The sequence below is a fragment of the Clupea harengus genome, chromosome 8 (genome assembly GCF_900700415.2).
Source record: "Clupea harengus chromosome 8, Ch_v2.0.2, whole genome shotgun sequence".
In the NCBI taxonomy this organism is placed as follows: domain Eukaryota; kingdom Metazoa; phylum Chordata; class Actinopteri; order Clupeiformes; family Clupeidae; genus Clupea; species Clupea harengus.
The window spans coordinates 27,997,461-28,018,032 of NC_045159.1; the positions used below are offsets into that span (position 1 = coordinate 27,997,461).

General features: G+C 41.4%; 1 protein-coding gene across 1 annotated transcript in view; it reads right to left on the reverse strand.

Annotated features, from left to right (window-relative positions):
• plrdgb (PITP-less RdgB-like protein) overlaps window positions 1–19,918 on the reverse strand; it is a 63,295-nt gene extending 43,377 nt beyond the window's left edge. The window contains exons 1-2 of the mRNA XM_031572760.1: window positions 19,912–19,918; window positions 18,097–18,192 (exon numbers count right to left, since the gene is read on the reverse strand). Of these exons, the coding sequence (XP_031428620.1) occupies window positions 18,097–18,192; window positions 19,912–19,918 (103 nt within the window). The remainder of the gene's footprint in view (window positions 1–18,096; window positions 18,193–19,911) is intronic.
• Between the last annotated feature and the right edge of the window lie 654 nt (window positions 19,919–20,572).

Here is a 20,572-nt window from a genome sequence, read left to right on the forward strand (position 1 = left end):
CCACTCCCCACCTCTTCTCCCTCTCATTTCCTGTCACACTCTTCACTGCACTGTCAATTAAAGGCATAAAAGCCTCTAAAAAAAAAAAAAAAAAAAATTTCTACAATGTCGGGCAGAAGCCAAACTGTCTGTCAGAATAGAGAATTCTCTCAGACTAGTAATCGACTGGTTGAAAAATGAGCTATCTTACCTACTGTTCGACTATCCAACGTATTTTGCCTGACAAATAAAAAGCTGCCAAAACACTGTCGGCAAAGCAACCTATCAAACTGAAAGGAAAGAAATGCATGACAGATGTCGGAAGTCTAGCAGTATTTTGTTATTCACATCTTAAAAACATCTTAAAAGCACCTTCATAACAAGTATGCAAACTTTATAAAAGCTACTATCAACAATTTAGCCTTGATTTTGATTTGGTTATTAAAAATAATTCTTCAAACATAATAGTTTACTAATTAATCATGTTTTGTTAATATTGTAGTGTACTCAACTTAGACTAATTACTGAGTGTTACGTTTTTGACATTCAAATTAGCATCACTTCACCTAGATGCTCTTGGTGTAGCTGAGTTTGGTGCACTTGCTGTGCTGTGTTAAAGGTGGGGTAGTCAGGATGTAGTAGGGGTGTCACGATACCAAAAATTCAGTAGTCGGTACCAATACCAGTAAAATAACACGATTCTCGATACCAATTTCAATACCACGGGGGAGAAAAAAAAGGATTTTCCATGATTCCATGTACTAAAACTTGAAACTTGAACTTCTTTATTAAAATATTTGATAGCAAAATGTCATAAGACATACAGAACATGTGCAATAGAGCATATCACAACATAATAAAGTGAAATGTATGGTCATAGTGCAACAACTAGTGTCCTCAGACACATTCCAGACTTCCAGGCATCTTTTCAAAAGGTACTGTGCAAAAACAACAACAGTGCAAAACAGAACAGTGGATATAACAGTGCAGCCATTCAGCTAACAAGATGAACATGAGTTTGGGCAAAATTGCATAATTTTCCACAGCATTTCACAGCCCTAAAGAGTAAAGCTTCTTAAAGGACGTATTAAATACAAAAATAAATCAATGTTCAGTGTGGTCGCGGCGAAATTCCAGCTGTCACTCGCAAATCGTCTTTTAGGTTACATTGTGTCTAATGCATCGAAAACAATAAATAAATTGGGTAATCGTGTTTTTTCAAACCAATTGCATATTCAGTTGTAACTATATTAAACTAGGACATTCAGTGAATTTCGCTAGTTTTGACATGATACTTGCAAGATACATGCTCTCTTTCTCTCTCTCTCTCCTTCTAACCAAGTTAGACTATAGGCTAACGTTAAAACTACAGCATAGCTAACCTAAACTACGTACATAACATACAATGGCTTAACACACGTGCCCACCATCTTAAACATCATGTAACGTGTATTTCAGTATGACAGATTAAAAAAACTGAAAAAGTGCATTCTTTGGATGTTGTTAATATGAATCAAAACTCTCCTTGAATTCTTTAAACAAATCCGGATGACGGTCTTTCAGGTGCTTAGCTAAATTGGAAGTATTACCTCCTTTGGTCTGAGGAACACGGTAGCATTGTTTGCATAAGTAGGGTGACCAGACGTCCTCTTTTACCCGCACATGTCCTCTTTTCGAGACCTAAAAAATGCGTCCGGCAGGGATTCCAAAAGCGTCCAGGGTTTTGCCTCGTCGGATATTTGTGTTTTAGGCCGCAAGGTGAACCACGAAAAGTCCTTTAGAAATCGAATCCCGCTCCACAGGCGTGCATCTACACAATATTTAGTTCATAAAAAAGAAAGAGTCGTGCTTAGCTACCAAAAAAAAGTTCGTCGCTGACTTTCCAGTCAATTTTTGGTGCGTCTATGTTTTATGCCGAACTAGTTTCTTCAGAGCGCACAAGGATCTTGGTCGCGAGTGCTGGCACTTTTCGACACGTGATCATGCTACACCAATAAGGTAGCTGCTTTTTGTCAACAGAATGGCAAGATGGCGTCCACCATGCCTTCATCGAGCAGTACGGAAGACGAAGAAAATACACCGGAATGTCTTAATAAATCAAAAAACAAACATTGTTTTATGCATATTACTTCAGTCAAGCACGAAGAGGTACATTATTTCACCACTACACGATGGAATACATACAGGACAAGCCTACAAACGTGGCTCGGCTCTGGAGGTGCAGTACCACAAAGGCTGTTATAATCAGTACACCAGGTTTTTGACGAGGCCTGAAAAACCAGAGAAAGAACAGTAAGTTATTTATTAAATTGCATTTCGAGGAGCTACTAACTTAACATTATATAAGTAAACATTCAATCTGCATTCTGTTGTATGTGCACACAATCACAACCCTTATTCATGTCTTTCCTTCTCATTTATATGTGTTCTAGGAATGAGCCCACGTTTGATGTCAGCTATAAGTTATTCTGTGAGAGGATCATTCGCCAAAGGCTGCTTGTCAACCAAGAGGTGCAGAGAATGGGCCAGCTGAGGAAGGCCTTCATTGAACTGGTGAAAGCAAATGAAGGTCTTGAAGCTTCAAACTACAGGTAACTGCAATGCATTTTTCTCTCAAGTCTTATTATTTGTCATGTGCAAGTCTAGCTTTACACAACATGTGTGTGACAGGCCTGAGAAACTGTTTTTAAGTCTTGCTGTTTGCACAGACATGTACCACTTGGCAACAAAGAGAAGGTGTGTGTGTGTGTGTGTGTGTGTGTGTGGTGAGGTTTGTGACGTTGTGTGCCTTTCTTGGGCATCTTTGGTGTTAAATGTGCTGTATGGCAGATAGGTTCTAGCCTGTAATGTCTTGTACCACCTCCACCACTCTCTGCTTTTCATGATACTCCTGTGACTCTTAATTGTCACTGTTTTGTTGTGTTGCAGACAGGATATGTTGAAGAAGAGGCTGACTCGTGATTTCCCCCATCAGTATCAAAAACCTAGAACGGTCATGTATAGAGCTGATGCAGGGTCACAACGCATGCAAATCTTTGGCCCGGATCAGAGGACCCCAACCCAATGGAAAAAGTTTCTCTCAGAAGGAACAAATACCGAATTCCTGTATGTTGTATGGAAAAATGCAGACCTTACAATAGTGGGCAAAAACCTCTGCTTGCACATACAAATCAATGTCACTGTGTGACTGTTAAGGAGGGTGTACAGTCTGTTTGTGTTGTTGAAGACCTGCAGTGTGATCATGAAGAATGTGACACAAGGGTGTTTTTACATGCACAACATGCTGCACAGGAGCATAAAGCTGTCATTATCAAGAGCTCTGACACTGATGTGGCAGTCATTGCTGTAAGTGTGCAGACAGATTTGCCATGCAGTTTAAATGTTTTCACAGGGACTGGCAACAGGACACGTATCATTGACATTACCAAGGTGTCATCAGCTCTCGGAACCAGTGTGTGTTCAGTCTTGATCGGAATTCGCACATTCTCTGGGTGTGACTCCACAAGTGGAGGCAAAGGAAAGAGAAAGACATTTTCTGTTGCATGTGAGAAAGATGAGTACCTAAAGGCTTTTACAAGTTTAGGTACTAACTTTAACTTGGAGCAGTCAACATTTGCACTTCTTTGCCAGTATGTATGCCACTTATATGATCAGCCAGCTGCCGATAATGTAAATGAAGCTAGGTACAAGGCTTTCTGTATAGCATCATCAGCCTTGCCAGAATTATGCATTCCCCCTACTGCTGATGCCCTCCATCAGCATTGCAAAAGGGGAAACTACTAGGCTGCAATAATGAGGTCCTGTCTCAAACAAAATATAAGTGCTCCATCACCTGCTGGATATGGTTGGCAAATAGAGGATGGTACCTTGCACATCACCTGGATGACCAGAAACCCGGCCCCTGACTGCGGCTGCAAAGGTGCCTGTGAGACAGGCAGATGTTCCTGTTTTTCTGCAGGATTGTGTTGCACAGACTTATGTTGTTGCTGTAATTGTGCCAACACAAAAGAAACTGAGGAACTGGAAGATAACCGTCCTGACACTGACAGTGAGGACTGAGTGTCCTTAATCTGTTATTTCTTATTTAGTTTTGTACAGTTTTATATATCATATTTCATATTTTTCATAAAGATTGTTTTTATGGTTCATCAGTGTTGTTTTCATTTGTGAATGAATGAATGAACGAACGAACAAATGGTCATTGGTATAAGTACAATTACTGCCTTTTATTGATACAAGGAAAGAGGTTTTTTTGTCACATACATAGAAATACTTACGTAAAGCATGTAGTGAAATTTCGTTTGGTGTTAAGCTTTTTCTGTGCGAGTGTGAAGAAAGAAAGATCAAGAAATATTTTTCATAAATAGCAAGAGGGAGTATAAAGTGCAGTGTGTGTACAGTCCATGTGCAAGTGTGAAAAAAAGTGTAATTGCTGTTTATATAGTCATTGTGTGTGTTCAGGATACGGAATGCTTGAGGAAAGAAGCTCCTTCTCAGTCTCTCTGTTCTGGTCTTGTAGCAGCAGAGATGTTTGCCTGACCTCAGTGTTTAGAAAAGTCCATGGTCAGGATGTTAGGAGTCTTTTACAATACTTTGGGCCCTGGTACGTAGTCTTCTCTTGTAGGTCTGTAGGGAGAGGTGCTCTGATGATGCGGTACTGCTGTCACAGGCTGTACAGTTCCCATACCAAGTGATGATGCTGTCAGGACACACAGCTGATGGGTGCTGATGCTCTGAACTTCCTCAGCTGACGTAGGAAGTACAGTCTTTGCCTTGATTTCTTCAGTGTGTGCTGGATGTTCACAGTCCATGTTAGATCGTCAGTAAGGTGTATTCCCAGGTATGTCAAACTTGATCTAAATTACTTAACATAAGCATAACATTATCGTATATTTGCCTCATTGTTCTTCTTGGACGCGGCTATGTATACAGCACTATTTAGAATCCATTTAGTCCACTTTTGAGGATGTTCGGGTGTTTTCCTCTTGATCGGTAACGTTGAATCTAACCACGGGAGCCGCCATCTTGCCATTCTGTTGACAAAAAGCAGCTACCTCATTGGTGTAGAACGATCACGTGTCGAAAAGTGCCAGCACTCGCGACCAAGATCCTTGTGCGCTCTGAAGAAACTAGTTCGGCATAAAACATAGACGCACCAAAAATTGACTGGAAAGTCAGCGACGAACTTTTTTTTGGTAGCTAAGCACGACTCGTTCTTTTTTATGAGCTAAAGATTGTGTAGATGCGCGACTGTGGAGCGGGTTGAAACGAAAACAGTGTTCACCTTACGGCCTATTTCTCTGGATCTTTCACAAACTAATTATTACGTAGTTTTGGAAAGGGTATCTCAATTACATTGCTTTTTGCGCGAGCTCTGACTGTAGAGAGGACTGTCATTGGTCGACCGCCTTCCCAATGTTGCCAGATATGATAATTATCCTCCAAACTGAGCCTTTTGATACGATACGCCATTTCCAGTCTGGCAACACTGCGCACCTGGCCGCCTCCACTAGTTTCATCGTTTACAATAGTAAATTACATCTGCATGTGAAAAACAGCTGGTATCGGCGCTCACGGTACTTACGGTACTTCAAAAAAATGGGTATCGTCGGTGTTTTGTTATTTCAGTACCGAAAGGTATCGTAAGTATCGGTTCTCGTGACATCCCTAGGATGTAGCATCTCATTGTGGTTGCAAATTGGTACATTTCCTAGATGGCCTGAAAATATTGTGTGATAATTTGAAGGGGCCCTTTGAATTAGGGTGATCAGATACAAACAGATCTATAATGGCACGAGTAGTACGTTTGTGTGGGATGGTGTGGGACACACTACACTGAGTAACTTTAAACTTATAAAGCATATAATGACTATCTAACTGAATAAGGAACATATGTATTCTACCTTTTGTCTTAGTAATTAGTAATGAATGGACCGGAGATCAAGGTATAACGTTGACCATTTACTAGGCGTATCTTTAAGTCTGAACACTCGCGCATGCACGCTCATTACATATCAAAACCTGCTCACTACACCTTTAGGCTCATAAACACCTATACTTTGTCCTCCGGTCGATTCCACAGCACACGTGTTAGGCCATGAAAGATAAAGGTTACAGCTTTTGCTGTATGAAAGGTATGAGGAGCACAGTGTTGTCATCCCAAAGGCACACTCATTTTACAACATAGATGTCTTTGCTGATAGACATCCAACATGCACTGGCCATTACAGGCGCATCAGAGGACACTGCCCTTCAGCAAAACAGCAGGCAGCATGCAGCTAAGCCTCGCCGTATGAAAAAGGCAGCGCACACAATGAATCCAACTAAAGTCCTTTTCAAATGCAAGATAAGAAGAAAAAGTTGGAAAGAAAAACCTGATTTAAACTGTTTAAAACGATTTGATCAGGCTCTGAAAATAAAAAAAAACACAAGGAACTGCCTACTCAGTTGCCATAGTTGCAGTGCTTGGGTAACACAACAGGGTGTTCAACGCACCATGGTTTCCATTTAAATTAACATTTTGCCATGTTTTTTGCCAGGGCTGAATGTGCCCCTGGCTGCTCATGGGTTGGGCGGGTAAAAGCATGCATCCATGTGTTCTTATTTCTGACAATTAGAAACCAAATGACCAAATGTGTGACATAGTGGGGATAGGTGTAGCCATAGGGGCCTTAGTGTTCTTAATCTGGCCCTGCACACACACACACACACACACACACACACACACACACACACACACACACACACACACACACACACACACAATCAGTTTACTGAAAAACAAATCCCATCCTCTCTCCCTCTCTGCTTCTATCTCCTCTGGCTCTCACTTGCCTTAGTCATCCAGAGTAGATGATAAGTTTAGTTCGTTTCCTGAAAGTACGGCGCAGTGCACTCTAGGTCACTTGGGACAAAAGCATCCTGTGGGTCACGCACAGAGCCACAGCGACCTCAGATCTACTTCCATCTCTTCCAAAACAAGCAGACAATCTTTTTCTTTCATATGAATTCTTACATAATAACTGTTATTTCAGGACCATAGGAGACAGAGAAGTGAATCATAAAAAAAACACAGAATAAAAACCCTGGGGGAAATCCACACAAAATGCCATTAAATGGCTGACAGGGGCAGAGCAGGATAAGGACACAGAGAGAAAAAACCTTAAATTGAAAGGACCAAAATAGTTCTGTGGTTAACAACAATAGCCAACAAGGAACAGACTCAAGCGAGTGATCTATCCATTTAGGCATTTGGCTTTTACATGTTTTTCAAAATGTTACATGTCACATGATTTCTGAAACCTAAAACAGCAAAACCCCACACCAAATCTTTTGTTTGTTTGTTTGTTTGTTTCTTTTGTCTTTCACAACACTTTTTGCAACTTTGCAAGACACAATGTGCTCTACTGTAAGAAGTCTTTGTTACTGTTACAACACTCTCACTCTAAATGCAGTGCATCCACTTTTTCACATTTTGTTACGTTGTATCCTTATGCTAAAATCATCCCATCAATCTCCACTCAATACCTCATAATGATTAAGTGGGAAAAGGATATTAGAATCTTTTGCAAAGCTATTAAAAAGGAGAAATATCACATTACATAGGTATTCAGTCTTTACTCAGTACTTAGTTGAAGCACCTCTGGGCAGTGATTACTAATCTTCTTGGGTATGACGCGACAAACTTTGCACACCTGGAATTGGGGATTTTCTGCCATTCTTCTCTGCAGATCCTCTCAAACTGTCAGTTTGGATCGGGACCAACAGTAGACAGCCATTTCCAGAGATGTTCGATTGGGTTCAAGTCAGGGCACTGGCTGGGCCACTCAAGGACATTCACAGAGCTGTCCTGTGTTTGCTTTGGCTGTGTGCATAGGATGACTGTCCTGTTGGAAGGTAAACCTTCAGCCCAGTCTGAGCTCTGGACCTCATTAAGGTTTTCTTTAAAGATATCTGGACCTCATTAAGGTTTTCATTAAAGATATCTGTAATTTGCTCCATTCAGCTTTCCCCCGACCAGTGGCGTAACGTAGTAACGACGGGCCCAGGTGCAAGATATTATGACGGGCCCCCCTAGTGAACGCTTAAAAAAAAAAAAAATCGTAGCGTTCCCTACTTCCGCAACCGCGTCTAAAAAAAACCGCTAATCAAAGGTGTTTGTTATCAATATAAATAGTGTTTAATTAATCAAACTTACACCTATCAGAAGCGACGGGTGTGTACACAATGAAGTAAGTCTTGTTTGACTCTCAGCAGGAACATTTCTTACCGTAAAAATTGTTAACTGTTGCATGGTTGCTGACACACCACTGAGGGCAGAAGCAGCGATACTGATCCCAATGCCCCCGACCCTTACCAGTTGCCCAGTCCCCCCAGCCTGATGCTGCCACCAGCATGATTCATCAATGGGATGGGATTGATGCTGCCACCAGCATGATTCATCAATGGGATGGGATTGATGCTGCCACCAGCATGATTCATCAATGGGATGGGATTGAAAGGTGAAGAGTGGTGCCTGATTTCCTCCTGACATCCTGCTTAGAATTGAGGCCAAACAATTACATCTTGGTTTCATCCGATCAGAGAGTCTGAGTCCTTCAGGGGCTTTTTCACAAACTCCAAGCAGGCTTCACTGTGTTGCTCACTAATGAGAGCCTTCTGTCTGGCCTCCCTTCCATAAAGCCCAGATCGGTGGAGTGTTGCAGTGATGGTTGGCACTCTGGAAGTGTCTACCCTTCTCCACACAGGAGCTCTGGAGCTCGGCCAGCGGGATCATCGGGCTCTTGGGCACCTCTCTCACCAAGGCCCTTCCCCCCTGACGGCTCAGTTTGGCTGGGTGGCCAGATCTAGGGAGAGTCCAGGATTGTTCCAAACTTCTTCCATTTAAGAATTAAGGAGGCCACTGTGCTCTTCGGGAACCTTCAATGCAGCAGATTTTTTTTGCAGTTTTCATGGCTTAGTTTTTAGCTCTGATGTGCATTATCAGCAATGAGACCTTATATGGACAGGTGTGTGCCTTTCCAAATCATTAGCAATCAACTGAGTTGACCACATGTGCACAGAAATACACAATAAGGAGAGAAATGTAAGTAGTACTTTAAATGCATGCTTTCAGTGAGTCTGGGAAAACTAATAAGACCTTATCTGTGTTCTATCATTGATGGTTTATGATGACCTTCACTTGACAACTAAGACTAATGTTCTCATTTCATCACAGATGAGAATTTTTTTTGATAAATTGAGGACAGTTATACAACTACAGTGGGGAAAATAAGTATTTGAACCCCTGCCGATTTTGCAAGTTTGGCCACTTGCAAAGAAATGTGTGATCTATTCTTGTAATAGTAGGTGTATTTTAACAGTGAGAAACAGAATATCAACAAAAAAATCCAGAAAACTGCATTTTATAACATTTATGACTTAATTTGCATTTGATGCAGGTTCAAATACTTATTTTCCCCACTGTACTGTATATGGCTACAGTCTTTTCCGTATGTCAGAGACACACTGTGTTCCAATCATGCTTTGGCAGTACGGACAACTACTGGCAATAGAACAATTAATTGTAAACCTCTTTCATACTGATGCAAATGTTATGCTGTTATGACCATATCTATGCGTCATATGCTTTAAGCATTCAGCCTTTTACTAAACAAGATCAATTCAGTCACTTACTTTACTTAACTATCGGCTGGCATGGTGGAGCAAGCTAAACACAACACTGAAATACACACTGGGGTAGTGGGGAGAGTGAATGAGAGAATATACAGGTCATAATGATGATGCCACACCATGATTTAATCATGCTACACCGCTCTAGCTTTTGAGCTTTTGAGCTTTTTACCATTGTTATTAGGGGTGGGAAAAAAAATCGATTCTTCGATTTTTCTCGATTCTCTCTACAACGATTCTGTTTCGATTCATAAAAGTTCATAATCGATTTTTTTAATAAAATTTTTTTTTTTTAAATATTTCGATTTTTTTTTTTTTTTTTTTTACACATCCATTTTGTGTTGAAATGCAAGCTGCATCGATTATTGCATTGTTCAATGAAAGTCATAATTGTGACAAGGAAAAGCTTTTTCTCTAATAAAAAAATAGAGAAGGTAATTCATCTGTTGATTTTCTTTAATTATCAAACACAAAGTAGGAAGCGATTTGAGACTGAGTAGCAAACTCAAATGTTTTAAAAATCGACATGCATCGATAATCGTTTTATCGGTTTAGAATTGATGATGCCACACCATGATTTAATCATGCTACACCACTCTAGCTTTTGAGCTTTTGAGCTTTTACCATTGTTATAGAAGATAATTACAAGAAACAGGTGAGTTATAGGTAAGGTCACAGTATAATATCACTGACTGAAGAATTACGGTGAATCGGGAGAAATAACCAACTGACAGTGTGATCTTTGAAGTCTGGCAGAACACAATGAAATGTTCAGACTGAATGTTCAGACGGAGCAGAGTTGTGGTGTGTCTCAGTCTGAACACACAAGAGCAACCCAGGGTTATAAAATGAGTGCTGGAGTGCGGGAGAATGCTGAAAATGTGTAGTACTGATCAGAGCATCTATCTATATATTAAACAACTCAGGAGAATGCTTATCAGAAATATTTATCAGAGCATCAGAATGATGCATAAGGTCATTGGCTTGTAAAGGCACAGAGAGATAATCACAGCAATACACCTGTTTTAATCGGCAGAGAGATAATGGATTTCAGGCCATTGAATTCAGCTTGTTTTGACCTCATTGGACTGATTCATTTAGACTTCCAAGCCTCTTGAATTGATAGAATGGGGCTTTTACAGTTTTTAATCTGCTTATACACAATTTTGGAAATCTGTCACTCAAAGAGCCAAACCCCACACCCAATCAGTGAAACCAGCTATAAGCTATACGCTTTCACTCAGTTTCAATTCTCTCTTTTTGCAAAACAAACACACATAGTTCACTTTCTAAGACATCAGACATTGAACACTTTTAGACCTTCAAAAATGCAAGACATTTATACCAGTTCCAAGGAGGGATATTAGTTGTGATGTTGATGTGTTGCTAAGACAAGAGCCAAATAGGTTGGGTACGGTCACGCAGTCTCTTTTTATGGTTCTCGTTTAAAGGGTCAGTTTTTCTAGACTCTTACATACTACAAAATATTGTGCATAATGTGTTTCCTTTCTGAACACCCTGAAAATACAGACTGCGTTGACTAAATGAAGGCCTATTTCAGTTTGAGTAATGTACCTATACTTTGTACATTCTAGCACTGAAAATGCACTGTCTATGTCTATGTGCAACATTTTAGTCAACAGTGTTTTCTAAAAAATAAAGACTGATGACTTAAAATTGTAAAATTGTTGTACCAGTACTGTATTTGTGATTATATATATTCAGTTTACAGTAAACGGTTTGTCAGATAACTCTATAAAGTGCACTGTAACACTGTAACTGCAAAAGGCTTAAGCCTAACAAAGACAGGAGTTGGATGTTGAAAAGGGATTATTGAGTTCTAAAAGCATTGTTTCATTTTGTAGGAGATTGGAGCAGGTGTTTTGCATTTTCTGTGTGCAGTTTTGTGAATTGAGTGTAGAGTAAATGAGACCTAGTTTCAAAAAAACGTGTGTAACAGTGTATTTTCAGAGAGTTTCATGGTCAGAGGTTGCACTGGTTTCCTCATACATCAAATCTACAGATGCTGGAGTTAAAGTCCTGTTTTCTTGAAAAAAAGTTTATACATTTGTAAAACATTAAATCGTTTTCTTAGAGATTACAACGTTTTCCCCATCATGACTTACAGTAATAAAGATATATTGTATATTATGGAATACATACTCTGCAAACAAGACTAAAGATGTCCAGTGGCTACTGTGTCCAGCCAACCCCTACACGCTGCTGGATTTCACCCGCAAGTGGGTCTTGTGCTGGCAGCTCAAGAGAGAGGTTAAAGAGTTTTGGGCAGTGGAATGCCCAGTGGAAGTGGATCTGCTTCAGGGAGTGATTATCAGTGTGGGCAGATGGTGGGAGATCTGACATTGGAGGGCTGTAAGTCTGGAGGTCATTCAAGGCTTTCTTTTTACAACTGTTTTCAAATAAACAGTAATACAATGGAAAAGCAAGTGTGTGTGTGTGTGTGTGTGTGTGTGTGTGTGTGTGTGTGTGTGTGTGTGTGAGTGTGCATCAGTGAAAAAGCGCAATGTGTATATGTGCTATGTGTTTAAGCATGTTTAAATGTATGTTTAAGCAACATGTGTGTAGATAGAGTAAGAGTTAGATAGCGTATAAAATAGAATGTGTGATGTGTGTGTGTGTGTGTGTGTTTATACATGCAATATGTGTGTGTGAGTGCCCTCATTACAGAAAGAGTGAAAGAGTGAGTGCCTAAGAAAGAGGGCGAGAGCGAGAGCGAGTGTGGCAGAGGAAGCCAGAGGAAGATAATGTGCAGGAGGGCCAGGCTGAGCAGGGAGCCGTGGGTGAAATTCATGAATAAATAAATAAATGAGCACAAATGAATACAACACAGCTAGAACAAAACAGAGGAGAGGGGTGGAGAGGAGAGGAGAGGAGAGGAGAGGAGGGGAGAGGAGAGGAGGAGAGGAGGGGAGGGGAGGGGAGAGGAGAGGAGAGGAGGGGAGGAGAGGAGAGGAGAGGAGGGGAGAGGAGAGGAGAGGAGAGGAGAGGAGGGGAGAGGAGAGGAGAGGAGAGGAGAGGAGGAGGGGAGGGGAGAGGAGAGGAGAGGAGAGGAGAGGAGAGGAGAGGAGGAGAGGAGGGGAGGGGAGAGGAGAGGAGAGGAGGGGAGGGGAGAGAGAGGAGAGGAGGAGAGGAGGGGAGGGGAGGGGAGAGGAGAGGAGAGGAGAGGAGAGGAGGAGAGGAGGGGAGGGGAGAGGAGAGGAGAGGAGAGGAGAGGAGGGGAGGAGAGGAGAGGAGGGGAGGGGAGAGGAGAGGCCTCCATGCCTCTGCCTCTGAACCTCAAACCCCCGTCATGTCGTATTTAACATCACAGGAAGATACAGGAATAAAGACAGACAGAGAGAGAGAGAGAGAGCGAGAGAGAGAGAGAGAGAGAGAGAGAGAGAGAGAGAGATGGGCAATAACGTGTAAGATGACGGACCACAAGTTGAAAAACGGGACAAGAACAAAAACATGACATAAGCTTATGCAATTTCTGCTCAGTATAATGGAGGACATGCTTCAGGCTTTGTCAGATGAATCTGTCTATTTATGTAAACTGGAGTTACAAACTGGAGTGACGTTCAATAAAACACATCAGACTCACACATCCTTAAGTCTCGCAGTACAACCAAAGCTTGGCGTCACAAAGCGACACAAAACTTCCTGAACAAAGGAAATAATACTGTTAAAGGGGAAATCTACCTATTGTTATATTTGTATGGGGTTTCTTGATTTGCCAAAGAGTAAAGTTACAGTATACATGACACTGAACTGACCCTTAACTATAAAAATATATCGCTGTCCATGCAGGACTGAACCACACTTCCAGCTGTACTTCAATTATGCAGCAGTGATAAAGAATCAGAATCAGAATCAGAATCAGAATCAGAATAGTATTTATTGCCAAGTAGGTTTACACCTACCTGGAATTTGTTCTGGTGTATAGGTGCTTACAGTGAACATAAAACATACAAACACAATAAGTACTACACAAACACAATAAGTACTACAATACAAAAAGCAGGGCAGGAGTGCAAAAGTGAATGTGCAATGTGCAGTGTGCAATGTAGTGTGTGTTAACATAACACAGGCTTGAGGTGTGGGGGCGGGATAAGAGTCCACGTCAGGTGGGGGTCCCGGGCCTTGTTAATAAGGCCAACGGCAGCCGGGAAGAAGCTGGATTTGTGGCGTGAGGTTTTGGTCCTGATGGACCGCAGCCTCCTGCCGGAGGGAAGGACCTCGAACAGTTTGTGACCCGGGTGGGAGGGATCGGCCACAATCTTACCTGCCCGCCTCAGGGTCCTAGAGGCGAACAGGTCCTGTAGAGATGGCAGATTGCAGCCAAGCACCTTCTCAGCAGAACGGATGATACGCTGCAGTCTGCCTTTGTCATTGGCAGTGGCAGCAGCGTACCAGACGGTGATGCAGGAGGTGAGGATGGACTCGATGATGCAGGTGTAGAAGTGCACCATCATTGTCTTTGGCAGGTTGAAGTGATAACAGAGTTCAAAGCAACCTATTACTGCTAATAAATTCAACTAAAGTCACAGGCTATGGTGTTTTGCATTGCTTAAACTCGAACTTAAGTGGCTAGATTTATGACGCAATCCTGTGTACATTATTCATTTTGTTGTTGAGACAAATGGATGGTCTTAGACACTAAATGTTGCTAAGTAACATTGTCTGGAAGCTGACATCATCCCTCATACTGAGGGGTAGGAGGGGCAGATCACGGGCTCGTGGAAGCTCTGCGATACCTCAGAGTCTCTGGCGTGCGGTGGATCTAGAGTGGAGGGCGGTTGAAATGACTCTGCACCCCCACACCACCCACCAAAAAGACAACCTTATTAGGACAAACGTATTATTACTGGTTCCCTTCCACCCTGGTATATTGGCTTTTCCACTGAGGTGAACAAAGTGCACTGAAGGCATTCAAAATTGCCACCCTGCTAGGGATTAAATGACCTGTGACCCCCTACTATATTATTACACTGCCCCCTACACAAGGCTACAAGTAGCTGTTCAAGAGAGACACTCGCATACAGGATAGAGATGTAAGCACATAGGAAACAGATCGTTTTGTATGATAAGCAGTGTGACTGTTTGCCAAATAGATGCGGTCACCCCCAGACAATCCACCCCACGATCGTTAAGACTACAGCAATTCTGGTATAGTCTTCCAGGCACACTGTGTACCGTCTTTTACGAACATCACACTCACCGTTAGCAGCCGAGAAAGGAATAACATACCTGAGGTTTTCTTTCAAAATCAGAGGCACAAACATTACATCATTACAATATACAGGCCCCTAAGGGGATCAGACACTGAGTAACTCTGCAGAATGTTGGAATTGGTTTATAGTGTAAATAAAATTCAAAATCCTTCAAAACAAACTCTTACATCAAACTATTGTTGAGAAAAATTAACTGCAGATCACGGCATAATCCTGGTGATGAATAAAAACTCATTGAAGAGCTTGCTGGGCACAACGCCACAAGGACAAAACCACTTAGCAAATTTTTGCCTCATGAATAAATCATTTGGTCGATTGTGCACCCCTTCCCAACTCCACATCCCAACACCACCCCCCCCCCCCTTCCCCCACCATTCACACACACACACACACACATAGAAACACATATAGAAACACACAGATACTGAAATATATCTCATTGAAATTCAAACCATTTCTGTCTTCTGCTTGCAATTCTGCGTGCCCACCGGCAGCTCCAGAGTCAGACCACATTCAGTGTAAGTTCAGGTTAAGTTAATAAGTCTGTGCTGCACCTATTCAGACACGACTCTCAGATTGGGAGCCAAAAGGTACACATCCATCTCCGCGAGCCGACATGGTGTGTGTGTGTGTGTGTGTGTGTGTGTGTGACGTCAGCAGCCTCCCCCCAAATCCCCCACTGCTGCTGGGCTGGGCTGTCTCCTCCATCACCCCATCACTATCATCCACAGTTCAAAACTAAAAGCTAATCTGCTGCCAAATGTGTTTGTGTCTGTGTGTGGCAGCAGAGAGATAGACAGGAAGCACACACACATGCACACAGAGAGAGAAGAGAGAGAGAGAGTTTGTGGTGTGTGTGTGTGTGTGGTGTGTGTGTGTGTGTGTTGTGTGTTTGGTGTGTGTGTGTGTGTGTGCCTGCATTCATAGAGTGTGTAGAGGGGGATGGAGAGGCTCAGAATGGGCAAAGAGAGGTGTGTGAAAAAAGCCTAAAATCTAGTCAAATTTGTCGGCTTAATTATATAATTGACTCATTTTTTAATGCTTACAAAGGCGTGTGTCAGAGGTTAGTAGGACTATGCTCCTGATTATGTTAATGCTGCCAATAGGAAAGAGAACACGCTTTTTCTATGAGAGTGAGGTGGGTTTTGATCGTATAATTTAACAGTGAACATTTACATCAAAACATGTCTAATGGTGCAATTAAATCATGGAATATTCTTTTTTTACCAAATGGTCAAATCAAATAATCCATGTTTGTTCCCTCCCTTCCTCCAACTCAGCCTCTTTACCCAGGAGAACGGTTCCTCCTCCACTAGAACAATCCTCTCACAGAGCACTTTCAACTTAGAAGAACAATCCTCTCACAGAGCACTTTCAACTTAGAAGAACAATCCTCTCACAGAGCACTTTCAACTTAGAAGAACAATCCTCTCACAGAGCAATTTCAACTTAGAAGAACAATCCTCTCACAGAGCAATTTCAACTTAGAAGAACAATCCTCTCACAGAGCAATTTCAACTTAGAAGAACAATCCTTAAAACTTAGAAGATTTGACTTCAGAAGCAGGTGAGAATCAAGAGCTGCCATTTTACACTCCCTCTGGATTCAAGCCTTACTGTAGTTAGTAGTAGTATACACAATAGTACAATAGTAGTAGTAGTAGTAGTAGTAGTAATTTCATTCATTTATTAACAATATTCTAAAATGAATTCACCTTGTTATTTTTTAAACATACCAATATCCCTACATTCGTACTGTGCCATACTATTCAGTGACAGACTCGTTCTAATTTCAAACAGCCTCGGAATACAGTTGCTTTCTCTTAATCCAAATGGTTCGGATCCTAATATGGCCTTCTTGGCAGAGCTGAAACTGTGGCGCTCAGTGGAGAACTGCAGGACCGCTGTGGGACGTCCCGAGCTAATAGCACAAGGAATTAAACATATCTTTCTGTGTACGACTAAAAACAAATCACAGAGCCAGGATATGGCCACATACTGTATCTAGGTACATCCACACTGTGAAACATCTATCATATATCAAAATGAAACAGTTTACTGGATTTGTGTGGAGGAAATCCACTGAGAACTTTTAATGTACGTGCAGTAGGTTACAAGCACAACAAGCAGACGGACTGACAGATGAGTGACATTCCATGATATTTGCTGTAGTCTCAGCAAATACGAGGAAACAAACGCCAAATGACAGTTGCTGTTATTTCGAGGGGGACAACAAATAGGCTAACATCTGTGCTGCCATGCCCCTTTCCCAACTCAGTAGAAAAACAACTAAAGCAACAACCTACCCCAAAGAACCCATCACTCTTAAGGCACATCCTATATCTATTCTACCATGGCTCTTTAGGGACAATCTTAAAAGTGCGTGTGTTGGCAAGCAACTTTAAACCATGTTTTGATTGAATGACTGCATGGTGTAGCTTACAGCTTGAATGCCTGATTTCACATAAAGAAGCACCCAGTTGGCTTTTCAGCTGTAGATGCTGTGAGGGCAAAGATAAGCTCAGCAGAGCCTCAGCCTACAGCTCAACAATAGGACAAATATTCATTAAACATTTCAGCTAACCCTGGCACAGAGACACGAATACACCGCGTATATTATCACCTTTCAAAAGAGTGATACAATAAAGCTGACTCACCATACAATCATATGCTGAAATTGTCCAACCATTCTGTCATTTCTGGCAAATTATGTGCAGCTCTAAATACTGTGTACAGTACATAATATGTGGGTGTTTTTTAACTGAGAAAATTGAAGGATAAAGGCTGCACACTCTTTTGAAGGCAACATCATGGTTCCTGTATTATTAGGTCAGGTTCCATCCATACGGTTCCATAGTTCCCATTCTTCAGAATAGTTCCTGATTGTGACAAGAGAAAAGCTTTCCCAGATCTTTAATTTTTTTATGTTCTATTCATGGGCAATCTGTGAACACAGTTTCAGAAATGACTACAAAATAATTCCAAACATTTCCTCTGCAAATGTTTCTAATCCTTTAAGGATGTCATCAGGTATGCTTGAACCAGGAATATATTCACTTTGCACACATCTCTACGCACAATGACATGTGGTTACATGAAGACACCATCCTACAGTAGCTCACAGTCAGCACAGATGTGCTCAGCCCCAGCTGAACTCATCCACAGACTGACAGTCTCAGCAACCACAGAGAGGGGGATAGCGCATCACTTACCCCGAGCATCAAAGAATTCGTCGTCAGAGCTGTCTGTAGACTCCTGTGCAATGTTTTCCAGACGCCAGTGGGACGCACTGAGCTTGCGGGACGGTGCTAGAACAGAGGACAAACAGAACACATCTGAATTCGGAGGAAGGGTGAAAGAAAGTTTAAGAGCGCAAGAGACAATTTTTTTCTTTTCTTTTAATTTTGAGGAGGCTCAATAGGTCGTCTAAGTATGAGAGTCATCAGGCACTGCAATCAATCAATCAATCAATCAATCAATCAATGAATTAATTCATGAATTAAACCCTTCAGTTTTCAGGTTAGGTCATTCAGTCCAAATATTAACAGAGTGATTTTTACATGTACACATAAGTGTCAATCATGATTATAATTGTGCTATTAAAATAAATGTCGTACCTCACTATTTACACTGAGCACATATTGTATAGTGTTTGTTACTTATTTATACAGTGCAGTAAAGTATAATGGTTGGGTAACACAAAACAACAGGGCATTGATACGTTGAAAGTTCACAATAACAGGAATTAGGGTTAGTAGGGTTAGGGTTAGGGTTAGTGTTAGGATTTGGAAAGGGTTAGAATAGTTATCTATTAAAGAGCTGGCCAAAGCTCCATGTGATATGTGCAATGTCACCATATGTGCAATCTGCTTGATAGATAGCTTGAGAGCACATTCATTTATATCTTTCACTTGCTTCCTAGACATCCCTGCGTGGACTAGGGAGGACTGTTGTTTTGGGCCTACATGTAAAACACTCTTAGTGACTGTCAAAATAAAAGGTTGAATCCTGCATCTGGGAACCTATTACACATTCAATGTCCTGTGTAATTAACTTTAGATAAATGGTCTCAGGGTTAGTGGTTAGAAGATGGACAAGAAAACCAAAGAAGAGAATTGATTTTGTTCTGAATATTCATTCCCCACTGAATCCCTTGCAAGATCAACAATCTCTACAGATGAACGGATAACGGATGGTAGCCTGTTGTATATTTTGCCAATCATCAATTCGCCTCGTGTTTTGTGCATGGAGTGTAAGCCATACAGAAAGTTTTCTCTAAAATGTCCTTCGATGTACAGGGTAGCCATACTCAAAGACTTCAAAAGCTGCACCAGCATTCCCCTATCTGGCAGGCTGCACATTTCAACTCTAAAGGAGCCGCTCAGGGAACTTAGCTGACTTGAGAAAGCAAGCAGAGTGGGTCAGTAAACAGTGAAATGAATGGATGGTGGTTTACACATAGCATCATCCTTTGTAGCTCACACCATTGTAACAGTAAGTACTGAAATGGTCTGGCCTTGGGCAGAACTGTAATCAACACAAAGTCCTGTGAAATAATGCACTGCTGTTATGAATACTGCTGAATAGATCACCTCTTAATAAATCTATACCATTTACATCAACTACAAACTATGATTGCTGATAGCAGACTGCACATTAAGATGCTGCACAGTAATCAATGTTTGTTTGTCTCCCCAGTTAAAGGCGCAGTATTTAGGGTACTTTATTTGAAGAAATGGAATATAGTATTCATACTTATGTTTTCATTAGTGTATAATCACATGTAACTATGAATCATGATGTTTTTGTTAGCTTAGAATGAGCCCTTCATATCTACATAGGGAGCGGGTCCTCTTCCACGGAGGCCACCATGTTTCTACAGTAGCACCGAACAGACAAATCAAAACACTAGGACTAGAGAGGGCCTTTCGGGTTTTTTATGGCACCTGACAGCCACCATAGCTTCTCCTACATGCTTGGAAAGGGAGTATTCAGTTGGGTGCAATCTGCAGTCCTACATACTGTACCTTTCATATTTACCTTATTTTGCCTAGTTTGTTATACTTGCTGTATATGCACTTAAAACCAAATACCGGCAGACTATACACTATTGTTGAAACTGTAGCGGAAGTATATCTAGCTTTACTGCATGGTCATTTTAGACAAATTAAAAATATACTAGGGGTGTGCGTTTTTATTACAGCCAATTCTATGCAATGTTTTGGCACATATCTCGAAGTTAAAGTAACCTGATCATTGTAAAACATTGCATGTGACTTTTGACTTGCCCACAGCCAAATGCTTGGCTAGTTGTTTCTTGTGCCGCTATAATAATGTGCCTCAAATAAAAACACATTTGGTTTTCAAGCCTTTAGCCTTTTCTTTACCAGGTTTGACAATTTGTTTTCCCTGCAGGATTGGCTCTTTGAAGATGAGCATCACTAATTGAAATGGAGATGTGTGTCTGTGTGTGTGACAAGAGTGAGTATGTGTATGCCCAAACTGTGTGTGCGAGGACTGGTGTGTGTATGTGGATGAATGTGTTTGACAGAAAGATATTGTGTGTCTCTCTCTCAAACTCTCTCTCTGTGTGTGTGTGTGTGTGTGTGTGTGTGTGTGTGTGTGTGTGTGTGTGTGTGTGTGTGTGTGTGTGTGTGTAAAATGTCCACCGAATTAGAGTTCCATATT